Source organism: Aristolochia californica, unplaced genomic scaffold, assembly GCF_029961685.1.
Source record: "Aristolochia californica isolate CCGP_79_NKW_82.1479 unplaced genomic scaffold, dmAriCali1.0.hap1 SCAF_13, whole genome shotgun sequence".
NCBI lineage: Eukaryota > Viridiplantae > Streptophyta > Magnoliopsida > Piperales > Aristolochiaceae > Aristolochia > Aristolochia californica.
Genome location: NW_027181804.1, coordinates 25,091,773 through 25,109,344, shown reverse-complemented (window position 1 = coordinate 25,109,344; position 17,572 = coordinate 25,091,773). Strand labels below are relative to the sequence as shown.

General features: G+C 35.9%; 1 protein-coding gene across 2 annotated transcripts; it reads right to left on the bottom strand.

Annotated features, from left to right (window-relative positions):
• Window positions 1-12,025: 12,025 nt before the first annotated feature.
• Window positions 12,026-15,938, bottom strand: LOC137948726 (pentatricopeptide repeat-containing protein At1g80150, mitochondrial). 2 transcript variants are annotated; one of them, XM_068794878.1, is made up of 4 exons: window positions 15,835-15,938; window positions 15,555-15,720; window positions 13,445-15,404; window positions 12,026-12,152 (listed from the first exon to the last, which is right to left on the bottom strand). In XM_068794878.1, the coding sequence occupies exon 3, from the start codon at window positions 15,346-15,348 to the stop codon at window positions 13,915-13,917; it is 1,434 nt and encodes a 477-aa protein (XP_068650979.1). In that variant the 5' UTR covers window positions 15,349-15,404; window positions 15,555-15,720; window positions 15,835-15,938; the 3' UTR covers window positions 12,026-12,152; window positions 13,445-13,914. The 2 variants fall into 2 exon arrangements, with proteins under 2 accessions (XP_068650979.1, XP_068650978.1); XM_068794877.1 differs by having other exon boundaries at window positions 13,445-15,720.
• Window positions 15,939-17,572: the final 1,634 nt, after the last annotated feature.

Sequence of the window (17,572 nt, the reverse complement as noted above, 5' to 3'; positions counted from 1 at the left end):
AATAAAATGAGTAAGATTGACAAAATCTTATTGTTTGTGCTCAGTAAACTCACTAGCAAATAGATTACTCAAGAATGGAGAAATAATAAAATTTGATTCAATCTTTAATAGCCAACAGAAGAAAGAGATACAGTTGGCTCATGGGTTGATCCTCCCCTGTATTTGATCCAGAAGGGCTTTGCCTTAATGGTCTCCAAATCCATTCGAAATGAGCATTGTTATCTCCTTACTATAAACCCATAAGTGTTAAAATTAATAGTCATTTCTAAATACAAATGAGGACATCCTCTTTCTCTTAGTGATTACTTTGACATCTCATGGGGGTGTTAATCATCTGGTATCAACCTCACCAATAGAAAGTTCATGCCAGATTTATGCCATTTACATGCAGAGGATGAACTCCACAAAGCTACCGAGGTGACAAAATAGCTAGAAAGCATCTAGGCTATAAAAATCCAGATTTGGGTGAAAGAAGAAGAGAAGAATGAAAGAAAAAGGAGAAAGGAGAAGAAGAATGTATAAAGAACCTGAAAGACTTTGTTGGAAGTTGTGCACAAATTCCGAGACTTCTTAAATAGGTGTTTTGAGTTACAAATTACAAAAATATCCCTATACAGTTAATAAACTTTAATCTCCTTATATTTTTGTAGCTACATATCCTATGTGTATGAAAATTTAACCACTTATATAATTTAATATGCAGAACAAGATTACAAAAAGAAAATTAACCACTAAAATGATAAAATGACCAAAATACTCCTAGAGGGTAAACTGAACAAAATACTCTTGGATGTATTTTCTAACACAGGTACTACTGGAGATAGCTCAATTGTGATACAACAGGAAAATGCTTCTCATAAAAATTTCAAACGAGGTTGTAAAACGTAACTGATCACCCATTTGCTGAGAAAAGGAAGTTGAACTAATAATTGACAACCCAAGGATCTTACAAGAGTCAATGAACTGTAATCTTTAAAGATACTAGAGAAATTGGCCAAAATATTAGACTTCCAAATTGTATTGAAAACATAATTGAAAATCATTTTTTTTTTGTATTTGCATAAGTGAAAACCTTGATATGAAAAAATAGCTCAACTTCATGATTCTAATGTAATTTCTATGTAGCTTTATTCAAATGTTAGAGAAAGGACCGGTCGGCATCGCCTATGCTAGGCCGATGGGCATCACCGACTCCAACATTGCTGAAGTGAATACTCTTCTTTTTGGCCATTAAATCTTCAAGGATCATCTTTATGGTAAGTTGCTTATTGAAGGAATCTTCAAGGTTGTTATCAACTAGTGCTCAAAAGAAAACTCCCCCCCTTGGTGACATTGTGTCCTCAATTCATTATAATTGGAATCTTATTCCTAGATCAGCCAATTCATTGGCTAATAAATTGGCTAAATTCGAAACCTCCCAATAATCTTTCATTATTTGGGAAAGCTTCCCCCCTTGCAATCTTGCTCGTTTGAGCTTTTGATTTAATAAAATTTAGCATCATTTTAAAAATATATATGTATATATTAGAGAAATGATGCATTCAATTAAAAGCCTGAAGGCACAATAGGAACATTGAGGGGGGTCCCTAACAATGAGGGACAAGAGAGTAACTCCCTCTCTAGCTAAGAAATCAACAACACAATTTACTAATCTAGGGAATATGAGTCCTACAACAACCAACACCTCTAGATAGATCTTGAATTTCAAAAATATGCTACCAAGGGTGCCAAGGAGGATCTTTCTTGCCTATGCACCAGCTGATGACACAACTGGAGTCACTTTCAATGTGGAGCCTCCCATAACTTGGTCTCTGAATTATTAAGCTATTCCTAAGATCCTGAAGTTCAGCCATGTTGGAGTTAAAAAACCGAGACCCAACAAAGGAAGCAAGCACATCACCTTTGGACTTATGAAATACTCCACCAAAATCCCAAGCCCCAAGATTCCTGAGAGACGAACCATCAAAATTGAGTTTGATAAGATTGTTTTCAGGCATGTGCTGAGAGAGATCCACAACCATTCTATCCATGGATGCTGGAATTCATATTTTTACGGAAACAGAGGCATAGATGTGTTCCTTTCCTTGCTGCCTTTCCTTCCCCATTTGTGTCAGGTGTTAATACAAAGAAAAACTACAGTTGGTGTTGCTATTTGGTGTCTATATATTGCATGGAACTGCATTACTACTGTCCTGATCAGATTCATGACTAGAAGAAGCTCAGACATACCATCTTCAAGTCAAACCACTGTTTTACTTTTCTCATGAAGTCCAGACTTCTCTCATGAGAAGCTCACATGGGAAGTCCAGACTTCTTTGCAGAGATACAAGCTCTTCCAGAATGAAGCCAGTCAACAGTTGACTGGCTCTTAGGATTGAAAAGAAAGAAATTAAGACCATAAAAAAAAGAACTAAGATAAAAACAGGTTACTTAGAGACATCAAATCACAGACTATGCATGTGCATGGACCTTGGATCAATCATTCAGATGAGCCCCAGTTTTAATTCCACTGAATGATTCTTGTGAGCTAGTCCACCTAGCAAAATCCAGACCATAAACTGCAATCAGATACTGAAAAGGGAAATGCACTAGAGAAAACTCAAAAGCAAAAAATATGAAACTTTTGAAAAGCATTAGTAATAAGGTAAGATTAAGAACAACGATCCAAGTAGAAATTTGCATTTTACTTTTGAAAAGGTAGAATATTATTGAGAAAAAAACACAAGAAACAAAGCTGGCAAGCCACTAGAAAACAAACATCTAAGGAACAAGATCACAGTTCTGCCAAGTTAAAAACAATATTAGACTACGAATGATCCATTCTAGTGTATTGGTCAGCCATTGCCGATTGCAGCACATGACTTGAAATTTGTAAAGAGGCAGATAGGCACTCAATTTGGACAATTTACTGATCAAATCTCCACCCGAAGATGCTGTTTACCTTCTTCACCCAAGAAATCAGTCTTTTAATCACCCTCCGTAAACACTGCTCTAGAGAAAAACTTCATGTAAAGGATCAGAACATGAAGCAAGGCATTAACTTCTTTGAGCCAGTCTCACCCAATGGACCATAATAGAATTATAGGATAGGCTCTCATGATCCCACACAACTCCCCAAAACATAAGGGGCCAAAGTTACCACATGAACTACCATCAAAGTTGAGTTTTAAGGTGGCCAGCAGGAGGGGCCCAGACTGCTAAAGTTTCTGGTTGGTGCTTGCCACTTGAAGTTATTGTCCTCTTATTGTCTCTTATGATGGCACCTGCAATTTCTTCAAAATCTTTTACCAGATTGAACATCTATTTGAACCAAATATTTTTAATGTTTTCTTTTCTTTTATCTTTATTTGGTAAAAAAAACCTTGCTCAAATGTATGTTTTTATAATAACATTGCTGAAATCTTCCGTTGCTGGCCTGCCACTTCACTATCTTTGTTTCCTCCATTGTCTTGTTGGTATTTTTAATATGATTGAGAAATTAGAAAGGAGATTTTTGAGAGAAGGTATCCCATAGGGATTTAAGTTTCATTTAGTGAATTGGATGGATGTTTGTCTTAAAAAGAAACAGAGTGATCTTGGATTAAAAGATGGGGAGTTAAGAATGAAGCTTGTTGAAATATATATATATCAAGGGTATTGTAGACATTTCACACACACACATATATATATATGTATTTTCCTTCTAGGCTTAGGACAGTATTTATCTAGTTTGGTAAACATTGGGTTAAGATTTCAGGTAAATATGTAATGTATTCTAGGAGATACAAGTGTTTTTAGATTAGAGGGGTATTTATGTCATATTACAAGATTTTCACTATTAAGTACCCTATTTAATAAGAGAGAGGTCGAATTTCTCACATCAAGAATTATGCTGCACACTTTAGCACTTCAGAAATTTCTTTTCATTCTTTTTCTTCTCTCTCTCCTCTATTTTCTCAATTTCTCTTATTTTTTACATGATATCAGAGCAATCAATCTGATTGCTGTGGGATTTAGCAACAATCTTCTCCTTTTCAAGTTTGCAAATTTTCCAAAAGAGGGATTTCTCAAAATTGCAGCTGATTAAAGGTAAAGGTTTGACCTTTTTTCTTTTTTACTTATGTCATAACACAAGGGTTGGTGGCTTGTGCTATAAATTAAACAGCTTTATGAAGTTCTTGTGCCCCTACAGGGTTGTTTGGGATCTCCTATCCCAATTCTGTCCTATACAAGTCTTCCAGACCTGCAATGTCATCATCCTCAGAGCTGATATTCGCCCTAATTGATCTCTTCCGAAGTTGTTTCTCTCAGATTACCGCATAGTGGATGTGTGGTCATATCAATTATGTTTTAGTGCCCTAATTTGGTGTTCTGTGTGGGCCCCACCTCATCTACGCAGGCTTATATAGTGCCCTTTCAGTTTTTTTTTTTTTTTTTGTTTTTTTTTTTTTTTTGTGCTAGTTGGCTCGGCATAAATTCTAGCATCTATTTGTAAGAATTCAGGTGGTTGTGCTTAGTGAAAGATGGCTGATTCAAGAGACGTGATTATACCAGCCAAAGAATATGGGTATGTAGTGAATAAGGATACCATTGAAATCACCACAAAGACATTAAAAGGACAAAATTATTTGGGCTGGTCCAGATCTGTTCGGATTTATCTAAAGGCTAAATGGAAGACAAGATACATAACGGATGATCCTTTTGACACTGATGACTGGGAAGCAGAGGATAACCAGGTCATGACTTGGCTCTTACAAAGCATGGAGTCAAAATTCAGGAAACAAGCGAGGAATTGTGACACCTCCAAAGAAATTTGGAAATTGCTAGAGGCGCTTTATGATCAAGAGAGCAACTTATCTAGATCTATGAGTTATACTCAAGATTTTTTGAACTGAAGAGGGAGATCATTTAGTTATTGATTATTTTGAGTATTTTATAAGAAATTAAGACATATCATCCTTTTACCACTAAGGAATCTGAGCTTCAAGCACAGTAGGGGCATCTTCATGTAGCCAAATTCCTTGACGGTTTGGGGTCAAAAAATGACGCAGCTCGATTCCAAATATTTGCAAATGATACTATTCCAATACTTAGGAAGGCCTTTAATCGACTAATACATGTAGAAGTAGCTACAATTCCAAAAGGCAGCAAGGATAACAAAGTGATAGAATCTGTTGCCCTCACTATCTAGTTGATTCATCGTTACTCAGAGATACCTTATGGATGTAGCTTAATAGCTGAGGACGAGGCAGAGATACATTTGGGCATGGCCGAGGTTGAAGTAAAGGAAATGGTGAGAGAAAGCGTGTCCATTGTGAGCATACCAACCATTTTTTAGACAAATGCTGAGATAAGTTCGGTAAACCAACCCGGGCTAACTCAACCTTTCCTGGAAGAGGAATCCTATACTAGTGGTCTAGTTGGTTTTGTTCCTAGTGCACCAAATGAACTTAAATAGTTTCCTCCTCTTCTTCCATGGTCCAAAATGTTTCCTCCCCCGCTGCTACCATGGCACAATCAGGTACATGCACTACATGTGTCTTTAGTCTCCCCATGTGTTATTGACTCTGATGCATCTACACACATGTCAGGTATGTCTATATTATTTTTATTTCTCACCCAGTCTTCTCCATTCAAACATGTCACTCTCACCGATGGTTCCATCCTGCCTGTACGTGGAGTTGGGACAGTTCAGCCCACTCCATCCTTGTCCTTTAATTCTGTTTTAATTGTACTTAAGTTTCCGATTAACTATTATCTATGAGTCAACTTACTAAATCATTTCAATGTTTAGTAACTTTCTATCCTACTCATTGTGTCTTTCAAAACCTACAGACGAGGAGGACGATTGGTTCAGGGTATGAGAAAGAGGGCCTCTACCACTTGGAAGGTATGGTACATCCACCATTTTTTTCAGCACTCAATGCAGCTATTTCCCCATTCAAGTGACACTTACAGCTAGGACATCCCTCTCCAGCCAAACTACTTCATTTGCTTTGAAGCCTACCTTCCACTTTATCTTTTTAGTGTGAATCTTGTCAATTTGGGAAACACCATAGAGCATCTTGAACTTGTTCAATCAGACGTATGGGGTCCATCTCGAATACCTAGAACATTTGGCTTCTGGTTTTTTATTTCATTTATTGATGAATTTATTCGGACTACTTGGGTGTATCTTCTAAATTTGAGGTTTTGTACATATTCTTAAAGTTTCATAGTGAAATTAAGAATAAGTTTGGTGTTTCACTTCATATATTACATACTAATAATGGGCTTGAATTCATGAATCATAAACTTGATGCATTCTGTATTGCCAATGGCATTATACATAAGTCTGTTTGTGTCTATACTCCATGATAGAATGGAGTTCTAAAATGCAAAAATCGCCACTTGCTTGATGTTGCTTGCACTATGCTTTTTTAGATGACAGTTCTCAAGTCCTACTAGGGGGATGTTGTCCTAAATGCTTTTTTTTTTTATTAAGGTTTAGCCCTCATTTGTGCTTGGTGATAAGATTTCTTTACAAGTTCTCAAGCCTTCTAGTGAGCAGTTTTCTCTTTGTCATTATGTGTTTGGGTCTATGTTGTGTCCATATACTAGATCAACCTTCTAATAAATTATCTCCTTGATAAGTCAAGTGTGTCTTCTTGGGTTATTCCTTACTTTAAAATGGTACAAATGTTACTATCCAATAACCAAGAAATTTGTGTCTACAAATGTTACTTTTTTTTAAGATGTCCCATATTTTCCACAATCTATTGACTTTGGTGCTTCTTCTTCAATTGAAGTAGATGGTTGTGTACCTCAACCTGTGGAGGATTTTCCTAGCATTTTGCCATTTATTGATCCACCAACGCGGAAGCCACTATAGGTGTATAAGCAAAGGACACCTTCCTAAGCCATCATATAGACACCCTCTCCTCCACCAACACCATTGTCTTCTTTGACTGCATATTCTAAGGTAAGTGATTTTTATCTTCCTATTTCACTTCATAAACGTGTTCAAGCTTGTACTCAACATAGAACTAGAAATCTTATTTCCAAGTTTGTTTGTTTTTATTCATTTGTTAAGGAATAGTCCCACATGGATTACTGAGTACAAAGATCTTAGTTTATTAGCTGGGAAAGAGGTTTCCTAAGTTTGCTAGTCATTTTGGGATAGGCCTTGGACCCAACTTAACAGTCTAGTTCCTTAATATTTTGTATTATTCTTGTCTTCTTGTTCTATTCCCTCTTCCCTCTTCCCTACAAGAAACCTTGTCTTCTCCCCCTTGGAAACAAGTTATGGATACAGAGACGAAAACTTTAATTGATAAAGGAACATGGACATTATGTCACCCATCACCGGATGCTTCTATAATTGGGTGTCGTTGGATTTGCGCAGTAAAGTACAAGGCTGATGGTTCTATAGAGAGATAGACAAACTTATGAATTGGATGGCTTTGAAACTTATGAAGTGGATGTCTTTGAAACTTTTTCACTAGTTGCACACCAATCATCAGTTCGAATTTTGATTTTTTTAGCTGTTAACAAGGGATGACCACTATTCCATTTAGATATTAAAAACACCTTCTCGTATACTGATCTGGCAAAGGAGGTTTAAATGAAGCAACATCCTATATATATTACTTAGGGAGAGACAGGGAATGTATGTAAACTACATAAAGCTATCTACGGCCTCAAGTAGAGGCCAATAACTTGGTTTGAAAAATTCAGCCAAATAGTTATGGCATTGGAGTTTGTCAAAAGTCACTATGATTACTCGTTGTTTGTTTTGAAGAGACTTGTTGGACTTATGGTATTGATTGTATATGTTGATGACATAGTATTGTCAAGCAGTGACGAGAAAGACATTGGAGAAGTCAAATGACATCTTGCAAAATTTTGAAATCAAGGATTTAGGTTCTCTAAAGTATTTCCTAGGGATTGAGGTAGCAAGAAGTAAAGCTAACATTGTCCTGACACAAAGAAAATATGTTAATGATATAGGTAATGAATATAGACTATTGGGAGCTAAGCCAGCTTAAACACCAATGGAGGTAAACCATAGTCTCTATAAAGATGTATGTACAAAAGGTTAGTAGGCAAACTTATTTATACTATAGTAACTCAACCTAACATATCATTTGCAGTGAGCATGGCTAGTCAGTTTATTGAGCATTTGAGGAAGATACATTTAGAAGCCGCGTACAGGATATTACAATGTTTGAAGGGTGCACAAGAAAAAGGTCAGTGTATGCACCATGTAATCACTTGCAGATTAGTAGGTATTTGGATGACAACTATGTAGGGTCTAAATCGAATGAAACATCTACATCAGGGTCCTATGTTTTTGTAGGTGGAAACATAATTAGCTGGAAAAGCAAGAAACAGAATATAGTAGCTCTCTCTCGTGCAGAAGCAGAACAATGAACAGTGGTTGAGTAGTGATGTAGTCACTCCCTATGTCAAATCCATAGATCAACTTGGTGATGTTTTTAGTAAAGTTTTGAGAAAGAAAGAATTTGGGAATATTGTAACTAGCTAGGGCTTCTCGACAACTTAAGGGAGAGTGTTGAAATATATGTATCAAGGGTATTTTAGTCATTTTACATATGTAAATTTCCCCTCTAAGCTTAGGATAGTATTTATCTAGTTGTGGTGAACATTGGGTTAAGATTTTAAGTTAATATGCTATGTATTCTAGAAGAGATAAGTGTTTTTAGACTAGAGGGGTATTTATGTTATTCTACAAGGTTTTCACTTAAGTATCCTATTTAATAAGAAATAGGTCGAATTTCTGACCTCGAGAAGTGTGCAGCACACTGCAGCACTCCAGAAATTTCTTTTCTTTCTTTTTTCTTCTTTCTCCTGTATTTTCTCAATTCTTCTTGTTTTTTATGCCTTTATGACAAAATGGATATGGAAGCTTGCAACACAAAGAATGCCATATGAAGACATTAATCTGTCCAAACTAAACCTACCTGATAATATATAGTGGTTAGGTGTATTCAAGAAAGAAAGCTCTCACTAATCCGAAAGATGACAATAAATTTTACCCTACCTTCCAATGCCAATCAAGAATTCATGTTGGTAATGGCGCATTGACCTGGGTTCACAGATTTTTGGGTTGGGTATAAGCCATAATGCAAAGAATGTCCAGGTCAATTCTCTGCAGGAAATAGGCCGGACAGGCTGCTTTCTGAAGCCCATGATGCTGAAAGCAATGGAATGGCTCAAATACTCAATTATAAGAAATCTGTGAGAGGGTGGGCCTGGAATTGCACTCTATTCTACATACTAATTACCTGCATGGGCCTCGTCAAGACAAATTCATTTGGGGACCTTCTACTTTGGAATGTTACTTGGTTAAATGTATAATATGCTAGCCAAACTAGAACCTCAATCAAGAAATGCTGCTGAAGCTTGGAAGCTGGTGGATCCACCAAAGTTAAATTTTTCATCTTGAGTGCAATAACAGGAGCCTATTTTTCAAAAATATCATGAAAAGGGGAGTGAATATAGCCTGCCCAATTTGCACTCTATATGAATCATATGATGACACATTGGACATGTAGGTCATTGCAATCTCGCTTCTCCAGTGTATTAAATACATTCCTTACAAAATTTGGGGTTCAGCGATTCTTTTCTTCAAATTTCATTGATCTAAATGACTCAGTTAAGTTAGTGCCCCCTTCCAAAGCTAGGGAAGATGATGAGGAAGTCTTGCTTAGCAAATAATCCTTGGAGTCTTTGGAATGAAAGGAATACAAGACATCAACAACATGGCTTTCTCCTTGGAATGGATAACTGAAGATGTCATTCAGCATGTCATTACTTGTGTTCGTAGCCTTAGAGAGTTTGTTAATGTGTCAAGGGGATAATAAAGAGGTCTTGGCTGCTGGTTTCAGAAGTCTCTAGTCGTACACAACTGAATATTGCAAGCTGGTCTTGACAAAGTGAAGGATGCATTAGAATCAGTTTTGACAGTTTGTTTGGGGAAATCGAGGCTCAGAAGGTATTATTGGAGTTTTCATGTGCAATGATTGGTTTTCAGCTCTATTTTTTTCAAAGCCCATAGGCAACACAGATGCTATTTCAGCAAAGATTAATGCTATCCTAGATGGGTTAAGGCTCTACTGTGATCATTTCTCAATCCCCTTAGAAGTAAAGGTTGTCATTAGTTGGTGCAGTAACACGTTAAGCCCTCCCTTGGAGGAATTGGGATATTTAGCATGAAAGTAGTGAACTGTCTAAACATATTGTTGTTAAATGGTCCTATATAACTAGATCTGCAAATAGTATTGGAGATCATTTAGCCAAGGAAGAGGGTTGACCAGAAATCTCTCATTATCTTGGTCAATCCTCTAGCCTTCCAATCTTGCTTCTTTTTGCTTGCTGGCCTTTTGGCCTCTAATGAATCAGCATTTCCAAAAAATGTATTGTTTCATTAAAAAGTTCAGAAAACAATTCAACTGAATTTCAATAAAGGTTTCCTACAAGTTCTGGAAAATTTTCTTTAAATTTCTAAAAAATTTCTAAAAATTTGGAAAATGTTTCATCTTGGTTCCTAAAATCAGTTTCCATTGGAATCCCTTAAAAAAGTCTTTCTTGTAACTATGAACATGATTCAGCAGGCCAGAACCATGACATAGGAAAGTATACAGTTATAACATCGAAAGGAAGATGATGTCCAATGAAGAGGGAACAATTAGAGCACATAAACAAATGCAATCAAAACTCAGAAATGAAAAACAGTATTCATGCAGCCTTGCATGAGTGACACAGCTTGGTGAATTTTAAGTTTCAAGAAGTTGAGACAGTGACTGGCCACTGTGGCTTGCCACCCTAAGCAGAACCCAGTAACTCAAGTACAGCATAAGGCAAAAGGAAATTGGATTTCAAAGTTGACAAATCTCACCCGGTGTTGTTAGTATAGTCCTATTTGCTGGCTGAACAGGTCCAGAAGCTTTACATCTGGTTTACATGAAAAGTTCAGAAATTCAAACACAAAAATAGAAACAGCAGGTTGGCTGGTTTGATCAGTTATAGACATTCTGGGGTCATTCCAATCAACAATCTCCCAAATAAAGTCATACTGATTGACCAGACTTAGACTCACCATAATGTAGATGCATGAGTCTGGTAACAGCGTTATAACCATCTCCTGAACATTCTGATGTGCCTTTACCTCATCAATGGTCTATACTATCTGTCCTCCAAATTAGATAATCACAAACACTCAAAATATGTGCAACCCACTATTATAGACTAAGATTCGTCAAAAGTATATCTGAAATTAAAAGTAACAAATTGTGATAAAGCTGAGAACCATTTGTAGCCAGATGAAGGCTGTCTGGCAGCCACTTCAACAAATTCATAAAACCCATACCAAAAGGGATCTTACTACATGATCAACCTCAAACAAGTGAAGTGCTACTCAGAAACATATTACCTGACTAACTTAAGACAACAAAAACTCTTTGTTTTTTCTTTTTTTCTTTTTTATTGAATATTGGTTATACAATCACACCTCTTCATAAGACTTGAACCAAGAGATCATACTAGGAAGTCTCTAATGTGGACATTCAGCCAAAGGCCTAAACCACCAAGTTTCAACAATGTTACACCAAAATCTTTAGTGGGGAAACTTTTTTTCTTTTGATAACTTTTAATAGGAATATTGATATTACACCATGCAAAATTAAATCCACACAAATTGATCTTGTTAAATCTACAATTCCACCTTTAATATCTTCTCTTTTTGGAAAAGTATTCCACCAATCTGAGCACAAAAAAAAAAAAAAACTTATCGTGTCCTAGGACGACCAATCGTGGCCAAACAATTTCAACCAAAGAAGCAATAGAAAACTCATGCTTCACCCATTTTCACATAATGAAAAGGATGAAAAAGAGATTAAAAAAACAGAAAAGTAAAATGTAAACTCAACAAGGTGAATGGAGGCAGTAAAGTGAAAGGGAACTAAGCTAGGACCTATAGACCGTCACAAAAGGATGAATAAATGATTTAGAAAAAAACAAATTCTGCAAGGAAAAATATCCGCTGACATGAAGTCAGCCATAACCAAAGTTCCTTTTAATTTGCCTCCATTGGTCACCATAGTGTGTTTTCTCCTTCCATGCTAATCTTTTTTTCCATCTCTTTGTTTCTCTCGTCCTAGTACAGTGTCAAGCTAATATTGAGAGTGTCAAAATACAAGTAAATGATTAATCATATATAAAAATATATCATCGAGAAAAGAATTGATCAGCCACAAACCAAAATTGTCAAGCTCTATTTAATGCCCATATAACTAAGAAAAAGTATTGAGATTGACACAAGTCCTGAGGAAGAAAAAGAAAGTTAACAAGAGAAATTCATCACAAGACTTCCTCATGTTCGGAATTACAAAGGTAACTTGCATCTGTTCAATTGCTAAAGTGGTCTCAGTCAGTTATAAACATACTTTGAGAAAGTTGGGAAAGTACAATTTCTTTTATTCACTTAGCCTCAAGGAACACAAATTGCAAAAAGAACAATTTTAATTAAAACAATTTTTTTAATGTTAAATAAGGTGTTTAAGAGGGCTTTGGTGTGTCCTGGTCAAATTCTCTTTATTATACACATATTTCTATCAATTTCAGTTCATCAAGGAGAATTTTCAAACAATGAATAATGCAGGGTACCATGATGTTATCTTCTCAAATGATTACTTATTTAGAGATTATTTATAGTGAAACTAAGAACAATGCACACTTTTGGAAAATCACAATGGCACCACCAGATTTCTTGTCTTCCACTTTTGTGAGTCACTTCAATCCAAAAGATTAATCTCATGAACAATTCATAAATGCCCAACCAACTTGTCTGTTGTGTTCCTTTCAGTCTTTATTTTGATGGCCATGTAATTGTATTATGATGGCGATAAACAACTAGATTAGTTAAGAAAATAAAACCAGGATTGATTTTGCTATTTTCAGAGGCTAAATTGTTTTTTTTTTCTGATATATCATATCATGAGTATGATCACTTTCCAATTTTAGAGGATTTTTTTTATATTTTTCTCTCACTACAAAGAGAGCCATCTTTATTGTGAATTTTCCACTTCTTTTCTCAATGCCATGCAGATGAGCCAGCAACGATGACAACTTTATTGATGATTCTCTCACAAAACAAATAAATAACTGAAGCACCACATTGGTTGTTCAGTGACAAGAGAACACATAATTTTTCTTTCTATCCCTTTCGCAGCCTTGAAAGTTGGAAAATTTTAGGTAAGCGCTTCATCATTGGCAAGGATATGCTTGACAACATGATGGAACAATTCAAATTTATCAGGTAACATATGATGCAAAAAAACAATAGTAATTACGACATAGTGGAAATAGATCTTATCTAGTTGTACATTTAATTTCAAAAGTTCATGACAAAGGCAATCATTAGCTTTAGCATTTTCTCAGAAAAAGAAGAGTACCAATAACTTACAATGGAGCTGAACTGATGTAATATTGAACATGAATCCATCTTGTCATTTTCTTATTTGAACTGTGCATTAAATTCAGAAGTTAACCAACGTGATCCCACAAAAGCTGCTCAAGATGACTTCTTTGTGAAAAGCTTTATATTTAAGCAGCAACTTACTTTGTTACTCTCCCAAAGATGTACACTTATTGTGAATCAATAAAAGAATGACTTACAATTACACGTGTTTGCTTTCATTTTTCACATGGTCATTTTTTTCTTCTCCATGAAAGAATAAATAGAAACATATTTCGCTCATCAGATAAATAATTGCTTGGTTTCTCTTGTACCAAATCCAAATCTCCTTGGCAATTCCCTACTGCAAAATTTGCTTTAAACCTTCAAGTAGCTTGTAGATGCTATCAGCACTTGGAAGCTGGTTCTAGACAATAATTTCCTTGTACATGTTTAATGCCAAATCAAATGCCTCTCCCTCACATAGACTTTATGATTTGATTGACCCCATTTTTAGGTTTGCAACCATAAGCTTGCATTTCATCATAAACCTTTTTTGCCATATGAAGATCACGAATCTTACAGAATCCTTCTATTACCAAATTAAACGTTAACTCATCAGGCTTTACACCAAGCACAATCATTTTTTGCAACACAATCCATGCATATGAAGCTCTATTCTGTTTAATCAAATACTGTATTCTAGCATCAAAAGCAGCTTTCCTTGACAAGATAGCTTGAAACATTGTCAAGTCATCCTTTGAGTAAGGAGGCACTCTTCCTCTTATCAACATCATTATCTCATTAGCATTTCTATCCTTTGAAGTCATCATTAAACCTTGGAATAGTTTACAAATAGTATCTACACTAGGAAACCAATTCTTCACCATACTATCCTTACATAACCTGAAAGCTAAATCATATTCCTCCCCCTCACAAAGATAATGAATCATAGTTTGATATATTTTACTATTAGGTTTACATCCACTATTCCAATGACCCAAGGCATCAAAAGTTCTTTTGGCCATGTCAAGGCGACCGATCAAGCAAAATCCCTTAATAATCAAATTGAATGTTAATTCATCAGGTCTCACTCCAAAAGCAAGCATCTTCTGCATCCAGCTTCTAGCTTGCCAAGCTCTCCTTTTATTTATCAAATACTGGATTCTGACATTAAAAGCAGCAATGTTAGGAGAACACCTCCTCAACACCATTAAATTCCAAAAACCATCTGCAACTTCATGTTGATTGTGAGTATAAAGAGCAGATATTAGTGTAGTATACGTGACAACATCTGGCTTAATCCCTGACTTTTCCATTTCTACCATGACCAGACAAGCCGAGTTCAAACAGCCTGTTTCGCAAAAAGCCTTGATAACCAAATTATATGAAAATTCATCCAGAGATATCCCAAATTTCTTAGGTGCACTGTAGAAAAAGGAACAAATTTCATCAAAATTGTGGGTTAAAGACAAAACCTTGAGAGCTGCATTAAATGACTTAACCGTGCGTTGGCAACCAAATAAGTGCATATCATAGAATGTTCTGAGAGCTTGGTCAAACATTCTGGCTTTACCATACAGCATAATAATACGAACGATGAACCCCTCTCTACGACCCTGCGGAAGGCTCTTTTGGTGCTCAAGTAGTTCCTCAATGTAATCAAAGCGGCGCGCCCCAGCTAAGCGAGAAACCATGTCTTCAAATGTTGTACGGTTCTCAATAACAAGGCGATTGTGAGAATTGGCTTTGAATAGGAGGAACAACTTTTCTGGGTCCCTTTCAGCCTTAAGCCTAATGAGAGCAGGTGGTTCAAGTTTGACTTGTTGCTTACAATTGGCAGCAACAGTTGAAAGAGCACTGGAGATATCTATTGCAGCATAACACCTCCGAACATTATGCCGAGAGAGCATATTCTGGTTCCCTCTCTCTTTTTTTCTCAAATTAAATTTCCCAATGCAAGTCGAGACTGAAACGAAAGAAAGAATCGTAACAAGTTACAAGGAGCTTTGAAACACAGTAATAAACGAAAACAGCAAACCTGCAAGATGCTTAGCAGGGTGAAGGTATAAAAGCCACCCTAATGGGAAATTTTGGGCAATTTGTTCGTAAAATTGACCTCCCACAGAATAGTCACACAAAAAAACACGTTTGATGAACTTTTGCTGTCTACGGCTCCCAAACTAGTCCAGCTGACCAGCTCAAAGCCGGAGCATCCCTTGAGCAGAGGCAGCTACCTAGTGAGGGACATGTACGCAGGGCCAACGTCCACTTGGTTTGTCTTTCTGCGAAGCACCCCGGAAACCCCATCACATATCAACAATCAATAAAAACTAAACACTGTCACAGACTTCCCAACCTAAAGGGTAGGAGATGGAAAGACCCAGTTTATATCTTACCGTTTCCTTCTCTCAAACTGCAACCTTTCTTTTGAAAAACTTCCGAGAACCCTCTTCGTGAATACATATCACCATTGCAAAAACTGTAATGAAGAGAGAGAAGAGTTTATTTACACAGTAGGAAAGAGAATCCGCAGGCACTTTAAGCAGCGGTATAATACGAGCATAACATGAATAAGAGGCTTATAAACAGAAGATAAAACAAAAATAATGTACTCATATTAACATAAATCCTAGAGGGAGACTCTATGAAAGGGCGTCGACCAACCGTGAGGATGAACGCCATTTGCCCTGAATTATGTGTGCATACTGGTCCATTTCTATTGAAATGCCATGCCCCAATAGAATGCATGGCGTCACTTGCAACATTTTCATTCAATAAATCAATATCAAACTCTTCCTTTGTGAAACAAACATTAAATCATTATAAAAAAATAGTAATAATTCAAATGTATATTGCTAATTGCTAATTGTTAGGCTTTGTAGGTTCTATCCTACTCCAATCTACAAAAAGTCCAATAAAGTTTTTCAAATGTGAACTAAACCAATCTGATTGTGAAATGGACCGGTTGGCCATGTCCTACTGTTATTGGAGGGAAAATTTGTAGTTACTGGTTAAAGGTTTTGGTTAATGCCTAATCATTTTGTTGCTTTAGGTTGAAGTGTGAAAAAATAATTATATATCTCCTTTTAAAGAAAATGATAAGTTAACCCTTCATAGTATTTTTTATATGATCACTTACAAAAAAATTAGAAATAAAAAAGGATTTTATTCTTATTTTTATTGGATTATTTATTCTCAAACATGTGTGGCTACTTTGGATGATTTTGGCCTAGTTTATGAAAGTATAGTGAAAATCCCGTAAGTCAAGAACATGAAAAGATTATTGAAATCTCTTGGTATAAGCAAATTAAGCTTACATTGCCATTAGCTTTACTTATTAGGCATTATTACCAGGGTAGACTTTACTATAGAATTAATGTGTTTGTGTTTTTGGATCACTATCAAGGTCTTGAGAATCTCATCTCATGGCTATGAATCAATTTTCACTTGAGAATTTGACTTTATGCACAATTTTTATGCTTGATTCTTATACTTGTATAGAAACTTAAACGTAAGTAATTCTTGTCTCATTGGCTACAATAGTTTAAAGACTGCTTCGAATTTTCTTAGTGCAATTCAAATTTGCACTCCCTACAATCATTAAGATCCAAATGAAAGGTAGTTTAAATGCATGAACATGATCTTCATAAAGCACATAGGTCTACAAGTAGATGATAAAACCTTATAAATTTAGACTAAGATAAAATTGTAAATCATGTCATTGTGCTTAGAGTAGTGTGACTCTCTTTTGAGTCTCAAGTCATGTTAGTTAATCTTTAGTACTAGTGATACATTGAGGAATCTAAACCATTTATGCAAATTTCATAAAAGTTTTGCACTGGTTGAAGCAAGCTCTTAGAGCCCATGACTAAGTGAATTCCTATAAAAAAGGGGTAGAGACGAGGTGTGGATAAAATATTCTTTAGTATGAGTCATGAACAAGATTTGATTATTGTCCAGATATATGTGGATGATATAATCTTTTGGCTCTACTGTCACCTCCTTTTGTGAAGAATTAGCTAAAGTCATAGAGAATGAAGTTGATGGGTGAACTTTCATTCTTCCTTAGACTTTAGTGGTTTAAACTGAAAATAAAATCTTTATGAATTAGTCCAAGCATGCAAAATGGATGCT

Coding starts and splice junctions, on each gene's coding strand:
- LOC137948726 (XM_068794877.1), bottom strand. CDS start 15,348: ATGCTCTCTCGGCATAATGTTCGGAGGTGTTATGCTGCAATAGATATC.